The 11,012-nt window shown below is 45.2% G+C and overlaps 2 protein-coding genes across 3 annotated transcripts; one reads left to right on the forward strand and one right to left on the reverse strand.

The window, feature by feature from the left end:
• Window positions 1-775: 775 nt before the first annotated feature.
• Window positions 776-8,165, forward strand: rbsn (rabenosyn, RAB effector). 2 transcript variants are annotated; one of them, XM_018762209.1, is made up of 13 exons: window positions 776-907; window positions 1,509-1,666; window positions 2,013-2,307; window positions 2,413-2,547; window positions 2,652-2,752; window positions 3,060-3,105; window positions 3,233-3,394; window positions 3,724-3,980; window positions 4,082-4,152; window positions 4,345-4,431; window positions 4,537-4,639; window positions 4,878-4,982; window positions 5,553-8,165. In XM_018762209.1, exons 3-13 carry the CDS (start codon window positions 2,145-2,147, stop codon window positions 6,645-6,647), a joined length of 2,325 nt encoding a protein of 774 aa, XP_018617725.1. In that variant the 5' UTR covers window positions 776-907; window positions 1,509-1,666; window positions 2,013-2,144; the 3' UTR covers window positions 6,648-8,165. The 2 variants fall into 2 exon arrangements, with proteins under 2 accessions (XP_018617725.1, XP_018617724.1); XM_018762208.1 differs by lacking the exon at window positions 1,509-1,666.
• A 391-nt stretch (window positions 8,166-8,556) lies between these two features.
• On the reverse strand, window positions 8,557-10,270 carry mrps25 (mitochondrial ribosomal protein S25). Its single transcript, XM_018762267.2, has 4 exons — window positions 10,068-10,270; window positions 9,680-9,786; window positions 9,246-9,333; window positions 8,557-8,975 (listed from the first exon to the last, which is right to left on the reverse strand). Exons 1-4 carry the CDS (start codon window positions 10,199-10,201, stop codon window positions 8,786-8,788), a joined length of 519 nt encoding a protein of 172 aa, XP_018617783.1. The 5' UTR covers window positions 10,202-10,270; the 3' UTR covers window positions 8,557-8,785.
• Window positions 10,271-11,012: the final 742 nt, after the last annotated feature.

The raw sequence follows: 11,012 nt of genomic DNA on the forward strand, positions 1-11,012 counted from the left end.
ATTCGACCGTTAAGATAGCAAGGTTTAGAGTTTAAAAAACTTGCTGGAATTACGGGGATTGAAATATTTATCGGCAAATTGCCTGAAAACATGAAACGAGCTACTAGACAAAACACGAAATGTTTTCTGAGGCAAAAATGGTGACCCAGTTTAGTTCTCCAGTCCAGTCCAAACAACTGACAAAAACTTTTATTATTTCATTTCTGTCATTATATCGCAACCTCAACTTTAATTCCTCTGTTTAATAATCAGACGATTTAATTCGAAATCTCAGTAAACAAGTTTATTTAAAGATTATTTTTGGTTGATCACTTGACTGACTGATTGAATCGATTGATTGACTGATAATCGGAGAAAGTTGCAGTGCTGCAAAACACAAACAAAGGAGAGAATCTCCACGGTACACCAGTGTTTTACAATTTGACAAATTTGTTTTTATAATAACTTTTCGGTAAAAATTGGCAAAGCATTTCGCAGTTTTTGGAAAAGGGGGCACTTGACTTTGAAATTATTTCTCGACTTCGCAACTGAGTAGACATCTCAACGATTACTTAAAAACGACGTCTAAAACAATACTTGGTGAAAATGCAGTGGGAATAAAAATGAAAGCACTGTGAAAATCCATCCACTGGTGACTAGAGGCGAAACACCGAGCAATCCGTAGCTACCACACGCGTCCCTATTTCGCTCCGTTTGTCCCTCACGGGATCCCTCCAGTAGTAGGCGAGGATGCGATCACGTGACGCAACACGTGACATGGAAGGCCTGTGACCTTTGACATGCGACGGAGGTTTCGGCTGCTGCACTGACGGTGTTCATTTGTTCCAAATAAACAAACAAATAAATAAATAAATAAAAACCCGCTGCTGAAAACAAGTCCCCTTCGCGCTGCTCTGCGCTGTCAGGCGTAAGTACGCGCGCTCACGCGTTTCGCCCTTCAGCCGCGCGCGCGAGAAAGCGCGTTTTCTCCATTCGTCTCTGTCGACGTCTTGACTTGAGTCTTGAGAGCTGCTGCTGCTGTTGTGTGTTTCTTTCACCGTGTTTTTTCCTCAGCGTGGTGTTGCTGCTGTTGTCAGTCGCCGTGTTGTTTGTGTTGTTCTGCTGTTCTCTCGCAGAAGAAAAGAGCCTCTCTCTGTGTTCAGTGCTGCTCTGTCATTGTTTTTTCGGTGTGTGGGCAGCAGGTGGCGTAGTGCTTAGTATCACCTGAAGATCATCGCAGGTTCGAATCCCACCTCCTGCTGTAGTAGCCTTCGCTTTGTCAAGGAACTTACCTTGGGTTGATACAGTAAAAATAAATGAGTAAATCATTGTTGGGTAACTTGGTGTAGAAGCCTAACATTGTTCTTTGCTCTGGAGAAAAGTGCCAGCTGAGCTAAATGAACAAATAATAATAATTGGTGACAAGTTTGTTTGTTTGTTTGTTTGTTTCTGGTAAGCTGATCTAGACTAATCATGTGTCTAGTGACTGACGGCGCATCGTGGTTAATGCCCCTTTCTGTTCTTTTAAGGTGTGTTGAGCGGAAATGGCAATCTTCACAGAGGTATTTGTGGGTGGCTTTACGGCGGCGGGTTACTTGTCTTTTGGCCGCTTTTCCAGCTTTTAGACACTCAGTCTGATTAAATAACGTCACATCAGCGACACTTTGAGAAGCTCTGCTAGTCATTGGTAAGAATTTATTTAGCTGACACTTTCCTCCACAGTAATTTACAGCATCAGCTACTTGGAATGATTTACCCATGTATACAGCCAGGTAATTTGACTGGAGCAATTTAGGGTAAGTACTTTGGTCATGGATACTATAGTGGGGAGGGGGAGGCATTTAAAGTGCATTTTTCTGCTTTAGAGGCAACAGCTGTAGTCATTACGTCACCTGCTGCCCCTAACACGCATTGAATTTTTGTACTGTAAGACAGATGTTAGCAAAGGAAAGCCTTTAAAAAAAAAAAAACACACACTTTTTTTGTGAGCTCATCTCACCCTTCATGTATGACTTTCTGCATTGTGTTTCAAGGAGGACCAGAGGTGTGATGGAGCAGGTGAGGGGTGGCCTCTACCCCTCAGAGGGCATACCATGAGAGGCTGCTCTCTGCCATTAAGAGTTACGTGATCGTTTCCGTTCGGATCCAACCACACCCGCCCACCCATGGCATCCAGCTACCCCCCTTCCTTCGAGGGCCAGGGGGAGGTGAAAGAGGGCTTCCTGTGCCCCCTTTGCCTGAAGGATCTGCAGTCCTTTTACCAGCTCCAGGACCACTATGTGGGGGAGCACTCTGGAGAGGAGCATGATGTCAAGGGCCAGCTGAAGAGTGGGTTCAACCTGCCAGCATCCACCATGCATTAGTACAGAATGTGATTTAACACTGAAAACAAATGAACAAAAATGTCTCAGTGTTCCACCCTCTTCTTGTCAGGTCTGGTGTTGAAAGCTAAGAAAGCGAAGGACAAGCTGCTGAAGCGGGATGGAGAGGACCGGCTTGAGGGGGGCAGCTACGAGTCCTTCTACTACGGGGGAGTGGACCCCTATATGTGGGAGCCCCAGGAAATGGGTAAGCCAGTGGCCTGGAGCCAAGAGGTCCCATCAGGCACCTAATATTTATCTCTGGACACAAATATCCATTCCATTGTTCACTTTTGGTCCCCATTTTTCCAGGGGCAACCAGGAGTCATCTTGATAACTTCAAGAAATACAGGGCAGCAAGGATAGACCACTACGTCATCGAAGTGAACAAGATAATAATCCGATTAGAAAAGGTGTGTGTGTGTGTGTGTGTGTGTGTGTGTGTGTGTGTGTGTGTGTGTGGGTGGCTCTGATGCTCTCTTCCTCACAGTTCCAGTGGAGTTCCAGCTGGAATGTGTGTACGATATTTAACAAGGAGGCTAATTTGGCTCATACTTGTAACAGGCCACAAGATAATAGATAACTTGGGTTAGAACTGTTTCTTTATACTATGACTTGCCACTTTGCCTTGATTTTTAGTGTATTTTGCATGTAAATTACCAGAAAGATCCGTATGTTGTCCATCAGCAGGTGCATAATTCTCCTTTTAATCTTTTTCAGCTGACATCTTTTGACAGAACCAATGTAGATGCTGCCAAAATTAGAGGTGAGTAATAAAAGACATGTTTAAACCTTTTTTGATAGTCTTTCGTTGTAATCGTAAGGGTTTAATAATGGTGTTTTGCCTAGTAAGTGTTTGGGTTTTTTTTTTTTTTTTTTTTCTTTTTTTCCAGCAATTGAAAAGTCCGTTGTCTCATGGGTCAACGACGCAGATGTTCCGCTTTGCCCAGATTGTGGCGACAAGTTTAACATCCGAAACCGACGGCACCACTGCCGCCTCTGCGGCTCCATCATGTGCAAGAAATGCATGGAGTTTGTGCCCCTTCCACTGGCACGTGAGTGTGTCCATCTGCACTTTGATATTCCCACACATGTCCCAAGTTAGTGAATTTGCAGTATATTTCTGAAAAACTGCCACCATATGTTCATCTCCAGTCTTTCCCAGAACTATAGGATGTGAACCAGGGTATACCTTTGATGGGATGCCAGTCCACAATAGTGTAGTCTTGTCTACACGCTCATTCACACACACACACACACACACAGACAATACATATACAAAGGGCAATTTAGTGTCACCAGCTCACCCGAGACGCATGCCTTTGGACCAAGAACATAGAAACTGCGTGAGGTTTGATCCATTGGCATTTTTTGATGGGCACAGACAAGTTGACGAGCAGCACCCGGGAGGCACTGTGTGCACCAGGCAGCCCGGGACAGTCCCAGTCACCACCAGGGGCAGGAAGTGCACAGGGCTCGCGGCGTGGCAGCATCAGCAGCCTGAGCAGCGTCAGTTCCGTGCTGGAGGAGAAGGATGAGGATCGCATCCGCTGCTGTCGCCACTGCATGGACACCTTGCTGAGGAAGCAGGAAAAGCTGGAGGAGAAGGAGCGCGTGCCCGACATCGTCAAACTCTACGAGGTTCCGCTCTGCATGACGTCGCACGCGCAGACACTCGGCTACCTGCTGTTACCTCTCCTGCCCAGTGTTCTCACCCTATCGTTCCTGTCTTCTTAATCCAGAAACTGAGGCTCTGCATGGACAAGGTGGACCAGAAGGCCCCAGAGTACATCCAGATGGCAGAGTCGCTCAAGTAAGAGCTTAGTAGAAAGTCCTATTTTGTTGCTTAAACTGGCATCTGTTCATTTAATTCCGTGCTCATAATCATTGTTTGTTCACATTCTTCAGAGTGATAAATTGAACAGCAGGTTTGCTTTCAGGTTTGCTCAGTTCTTTGCTTTCATTAGATCTTGTTTATCAACTGTATCCATCAATTTACTGGCAGTTCAGGCGAAGCAACTTACAACCTGGACCATGCCAATGAGCTGCGGATAGAAGTACAGAAATACTATGAACTGATCGATGCACTGAGGTATGTCACCTGTCTCCCTGTTCCTCCTCTATATGCTCAGGTTTACTTCTGGGCTAATGTCTCAAGCTGAGGACTCTGGTCTGTTTTCCTCTCTCTGATACCCAGTAAGAAGATACTCAACCTTGGTATGAAAGATGAACCCCCACCCCATCCAAAGACACTCCAGCTGCAAAAGATGATCCGATACTCAGCCACACTGTTTGTACAGGTGAGCCTCATGTTTCTCACCATGTAGGTAAGACCTTACAGTGACCAGGTACAGGGCTAAGGCACAGCCCAGTGCACCTGTCAGCTCTACAAGTAAAATAAAAAATGTGTACATACTGAGTGTAGGAAAGACTCTCAATGACTAACTCATGACTCAGTCAGTGAGAGGTGAGTACTGTTCGTTAAGTGGGTGCCAAAAAGTTACTGCAGCATTGATGAAAGCTGCTCGCTTTTTTCAGGAAAAATTGCTTGGCTTGATGTCTTTGCCAACAAAGGAGAAATATGAAGAGCTGAAAGAGAAGAGAAAACGAGAGCTGGAAAAGAGGCTGCAACAGGAGAGGCAGGTGAGGTGGATGCGCTATAGAGCGGTGCATTTCAATCTGAACCTGAGGAGCACAGCCTTGCAGTAGTTCTCTTTGTAAGACATCGAACTACTGGCAGTAGTCCCTTGGCTGTCCAGTGCAGGGTCACTGTAGCCTGGAGTCTATTCCAGAAGCAGGAGGAAACCAAATTGTACTCAACACTGGGAGAAAATGCAGATTCCACACAGAGGTGGATTTGAATCCATGTCGAAACCCACAGCCCAGGAGTCTGAGGCACTAAGGCCTCTTGCTATGGCACAGTACTGCTCTGTACTTATGATGATAGCAGCTGGTAGTGTAGTGGTTAGAGCTGCTGTCTTTGCACCTTTGGCTATAGTACCTTTGAGCAAGGTATTACCCTAAACTATTCCAGTGAAATCACCGAGCTGTATAAATGAGTAAATAAGTAACTTAACACTGCAAGTTGCTTTGGAAAAAAGCATCAACTAAATGCATAATGACTTTTGTAACTTTTCAGGACAAGATGTGTTAGTGGTTATGTGCATTCAGGCTCTTATAGTGCTCAGATTTACAATTTGCTGTCTCCATCAGGCTACTCTGGAGGCACAGAAAAGGAGGTCGGAGCTGGAGAAGACGAGGTCAGCAGTGGCTAACACCAATGGAGAGGCCAGCCAGCCAGCCAAGCCTACCATGACGAAGGCCGGAGGCTGGCTGCCCTCCTCCAGCGCACTGCACACAAAGACCTTCCAGGACCCCCTGCTGCAGCAGATCAACAACATTCAGTCGTTCATCAAGCAAGCACGCGCCGCCCAGCGCATGGACGAGGTTGCTACTCTGGAGGAGAACCTGCGACAGCTGCAGGACGAGTACGACCAGCAGCAGACCCTCCTGGCCATTGAGCTTTCCAAGATGACGGCGAAGAAGGAAGAAGAGGAGGCGGGAGTGCAGACAGGGAGGGCTGCTGACACACGCACACATACCCGCACGCGTTCCCTTGACTTCAGGGAGGTGTGTGTGGGGCAGGAGGAGGATGGACAGGACCTGCCACGAGGAGGCCTGAGAGCTACCAACCCAAACATCAACCACCTGTCAAAAACACAGTCCTTGAAGGGCTTCCCCCAGCCCCGGACAAGTCAAGTGAAGACACCACCACAGGAGCTGCGACAACAGCAGGCAGAGATGCAGCCCCGACCTCCAGAAGAGCAGCGCAGTGTCATAACTGCTTCCCTGAACCCTTTTGAAGATGAGGGCCTCAGCCCTGGAGTCGAGGATCCTTCCAACCCCTTCGCTGAAGAGATCCTGAAAGAGCACTCTCAAAAAGGTGTGTCCAATGGCAGGAAGGAGTACAACCCCTTTGAGGAGGAGGATGACAACAAGGAAGCGGAAGCAACGCCTCCCAGAGAGTCTCATCAGGGTCTGAACCCGTTCGAGGAAGACGACGATGCAGCAAACCCTTTTAACGAGACATCCAACAGCTCCGTGAGAGTCTCCACCAACCCCTTTGAGGACGACGAGTCTACGAACGACGACATCGAGGAGGAGCTGCTGATTCAGCAGATTGATAACATCCGAGCGTACATCTTTGATGCCAAGCACAGCGGTCGCACAGATGAGGTGGAACTTCTCTCGGAGAATCTGCGTGAGCTACAGCGCACCCTCCAGGAGCAGAGGAGCAAGGCACACTGATCTGTGTTTTTAGTGTGTGTTCACATGTCTTGGAGCCATCTTAACATTTGTTACATCCCGTATTGTAATGTACATGGTGATAAAGGACATGCTATTGCTGTACTAGATCTGGACCCCGGAAGTACATCGCAGGCCACAATGGCTTTTCTCTTAAGTCAGTCAAAAGTGCAGCTTGTATGAGTCTGGAGGGCTCTGTACTTCAGGTCGTTCCACGAAAGGCTAAACACCTTAGATGTCTGTTTAATTGTGAAGCGCCCGTTCCGCTATTGAGCCACTCATAGAACAAATGTAATGTGTCAGTGCAGATTTTTTTTAACGTAAAAACTGGTAAGAGCCAGTGGTTCGAATCAAGCCCTTGGGGAAACATCTGTTCCTTACACTTGTTAATGAGAACTGACCATTGGAAGTCTTTAAATTTCAGTGGTCATGTGCTGAACAATGGAGAGATAAAGCCCTGGAGCTACCGGTTTTAATTTGTACTACTGACAGTTGAAATGCCAGAGCAGGGGTCCTCATACGTGGATGTCTGCTGTATGTGTACTTGCTCTGATTTAAAGGTTTTTGTCAATATGAAGGCACCGACAGACCTCAACCACCTCCACAGCTCTGGGCCTCTTAGGAACATTGTTTTAGTTCTCTGCCACTGAACAGCTCACCTGGGGTGGATCTGAACCAGGTGCTTCAGTGAGTTGTGCAAACATTTCACAGCATGTGGTGCTAGTGGTCAGTTTTCTTAACCAAGTGTTTGGTGGGGGGGGTTACCTCTTTAGGTCAGCACCTGTTTCCTTGTCTCTGAACAAGTATATCCTATTATTCCTCTACTAGAATAGCCTGTTTACACAGGGGAAGGTGAGGTTGGGAGATGGAAGCCTTTGCACTGTTTCACTAACTTTTTACCCAGAATGCTCCACTGTTTGGAAAACAAGTTACTTCTGCCCTTATTAATAATAAATACCGCTTCTCCCCATGTCTCTCAGAAAGAGGACAAGATAAAAAGACAGTTATGGGTAAGAATTTTCTTAAAGGGATAATTGCAGCAGATATGAACAGACAATGTTTATGACAGTAATGTTCTGCTCTTTTTCAGGCTGGACTGTAACATTTAACACTAACTTAGTGAGGAATAACAGTATTATGTATACAGCGTGCAAGTACAGATGTTTTTTAGAATACTTTTTTCCTTGTTACACTTGTTTTACTCTAATCATTCTCTGGACTTGTTCGAATCATTAAACAATATGCCTTTCAGCTAGCCATGACGCACCACTGAAACACACTACTGCAGCTTGACTGGACCACCATTAGTACATTTTATAAGAATGTATCACTGTCAATTGTATGTGGGTGCACAAGAGGCTTTCTATAATGTTACCTCCTTTTGCATTTATCACCTTGGATGTTATTCTGCACTAATAAAACTGACCAGAGTACAAAAGCAAATGAAAGTCTTTTTTTTATGAAAAGTCATTTGGAAAGATCAGTTAAGTTTATCCCATCATTTCCCATTAAATACATAACCTTTTAAACCCTGATTCTGACTCACTCTTTCTGCTTTTTAACTGCTTATCCTTGCCAGGGTCACAGTGGTCCAGAGCCTATCCTGGAACCAATCGGCACTATCCTAGGAGGGGTAAACCCTGCACAGGACAGCCACACACTCACACTACAGGCAATTTAGCATCGCCAACTCACCTGAACATCACATCTGGAGGAAATCCACACAGACACTAGGGAGAACATGCAAACTCCACACAGACTGAGCTGGACCTTTTGTGTTTTTTTTTTTTTTTTTATTATTTAAAATTGTACTCCAATTCTTTATGCAGCTACTCATGTAGGTATGTGCATCTACTTCGGAGAAAGGTGTCTACTACATGAATAAATGTAAATGCAAACCTACACCTTAACAGCCTAGGTGCTGTGAAGTGGCAACGCTAACTTGCTGCACCAGCGTGCTGCCCTATCCTGATTTTTCTGTTATTAACATATACCTCCCAGTTCAAAGTGACTACATTTATTGGCACAGACTCAATAAGAAAATCTGTATTTTATTTAGTTTTTGCCGCTGTCCATAATATCAAAACAAAATACACATTCCAGCAAGAGGAAATATTTACAAGGGTCCCACCCACCAGGTGTCACTCCTGGGAGGCCTTCATCTGGGCCCGGAATTTGCCCGTCATCTCTTTGGGCAAAGGCACCAGGCCCGGGCAGGGGACCTGACCCTCCACCTCGCACAGACACTCCCGCAAGCAGTACTTCTTGGGCCCGAAGTTGGCCGGGTTGGAGGAAACCATGGCGGCCCGCGCCTCCTCCTCCAACACCTCGCTGAGAAGACCGGGCGGGGACAAGGGTGGGTGGACAGTGAGCGAGGACACAGCGAGAGCAAAGGCTAACACTTCAAAACCTCACACACTCAGGGAGTTGCGCTGTGTACAGAAGTCAGCTACCTCTGTATTTATTATAGCAGTTTTTTGTTGAACAACCTGTGTAAAAATCACGAGGTGAGCACCAGCCGTAAAGTGACTTTGGACCAGTTCTGAGTCTCGGCAGTAAAAACAGTTTAAAAAAAATGATCCGAAGTTAATCCGTACTTACGGCTTTTTACCAAGGATCTTCTTGACGTGCTGAGTAATTTCCGTGTGGTTCTTTCCCTCCACGTCCACCAAAATCTGCTCACCGTTATCTAGAGAAGAAGCAGGCAGAGACCCCACACACACACACACACACACACACACACACACACACACACAGAGTGAGAAACCCCTTCCACTCACAAAATGTTGTGAGAAAAAAACACCAGGACATACAACAGGTGTTATTTAAATGTATAAATGCAATTACGTAAAAGTCAATTGTGTGATCAGTGTAAAAGTGTTACAGGTAAAAAGAACACTAATCTGTACTCCAGTAAAGATTCATCTTCATTTCACTCACTGTTTGTTTTTACAGTTTTGAGCGCTACTCTGCATCCACTAGTCTGTAGAACCCCCATCTTTACCATAATATATAATATACACTCACTGACTCACCGAGGTAAAACCTGAGGAAAGGCGACGGTGTCATGTTCTTGAACATCTGGATTTGAACCCAGGGGTTTTTGTACTGAATTTGCGGGACGTTAAAAAATACAAACTTCCTGGGGAAAGAGACACGACGACGGAGGAGGAGGAGGTAGTTTAATAAAAGATTTTGTACAGCAATCTATCTATTTTACAAAATATTATATACAGTTTGAATTACCGTTAGTTACGAATAAAATACCACCTCAACTTAAGCAAGCAAAGCCAAACGCTAAAAATAAGATAAAATTACTTATTGATTTCACTCGAATAATTCAATTTGTGACGATGACAACAGTCAAAATGAGTGGAATTTAAATTATTTTCTGTCACCACACTGACTGAGACTCTCTCTGACCTTGCGCCCTCGTTCAGTTCCCCGTGCGTGTTGTAATTAACCGTCATGATCTTCACCGAGTTCTTAAAGACAATCTCTCCTTTCTGCAGGTACTCTAAAGTCCTCCGGATCGGGAACCGTCCTTTCATAGGCATCTTTTACAAGCTACTAGAACTTACACGCAAACACGAGCAACACGAAGATCCGTAGCATACGCTCCCGGCAGGAGTCGCAGGATATGTGCGTCATTGCGCATGCGTATTCCGGTGTACCTGGCTACTGCTCATGGTAGTTGTAGTCCAACTATTAGTTAGATTTACGTTTATTCATTTAGCAGACGCTTTTCTCCAAAGCGACGTACATCAGAGAAAATACAATGTGTACATCACCTTAAGAGAAAGAGGCATAGTTGCAGACGTGTGATCCTTAAGTAAAGTTAGTTTGTTTCTTTCCACTATGTGCACCAGTGTTCATCACACGAGTACTTTGACAGAAAACAGTCTTAGGATCACCCATTTCAGAATCTTTTTTCTTATTTTCTTTATTTTTCTTTTTGCAGTGCATGTGAGACACATCGAAGGAATGGGTGAAATAATACAGAGGAGCACTTAACCTATGAGCACTGCTGCATTGAATACAGTCTTTTAATGTCACAATCCAGCTAGTGAAGCCCCGGGATTTAGACAGCTTTCTGGCATCCCGGTACAAATGGTGTCACATTTTCTTGACTCTCAAATTTTGACAGTTCTCATGACTTTAGAGCGACTTTGCCGAGACACGGTCTCCAGTTACGGAAAGGTCGCACAGAGATACAAGGAGGAAAAGAGATGTACATCCTATCTGACAGTCCATCATGCGGTACTTATGCATAGGCCTATATTCAAACATTAAAGAGTTACGTAGTCATATTTCTGTAGTCATATTTCTGTTTGGTAGCAAAGAAATATGCATAGAAACACAATGGTT

This window comes from Scleropages formosus, chromosome 2 (genome assembly GCF_900964775.1).
Source record: "Scleropages formosus chromosome 2, fSclFor1.1, whole genome shotgun sequence".
Classification (NCBI taxonomy): Eukaryota; Metazoa; Chordata; class Actinopteri; order Osteoglossiformes; family Osteoglossidae; genus Scleropages; species Scleropages formosus.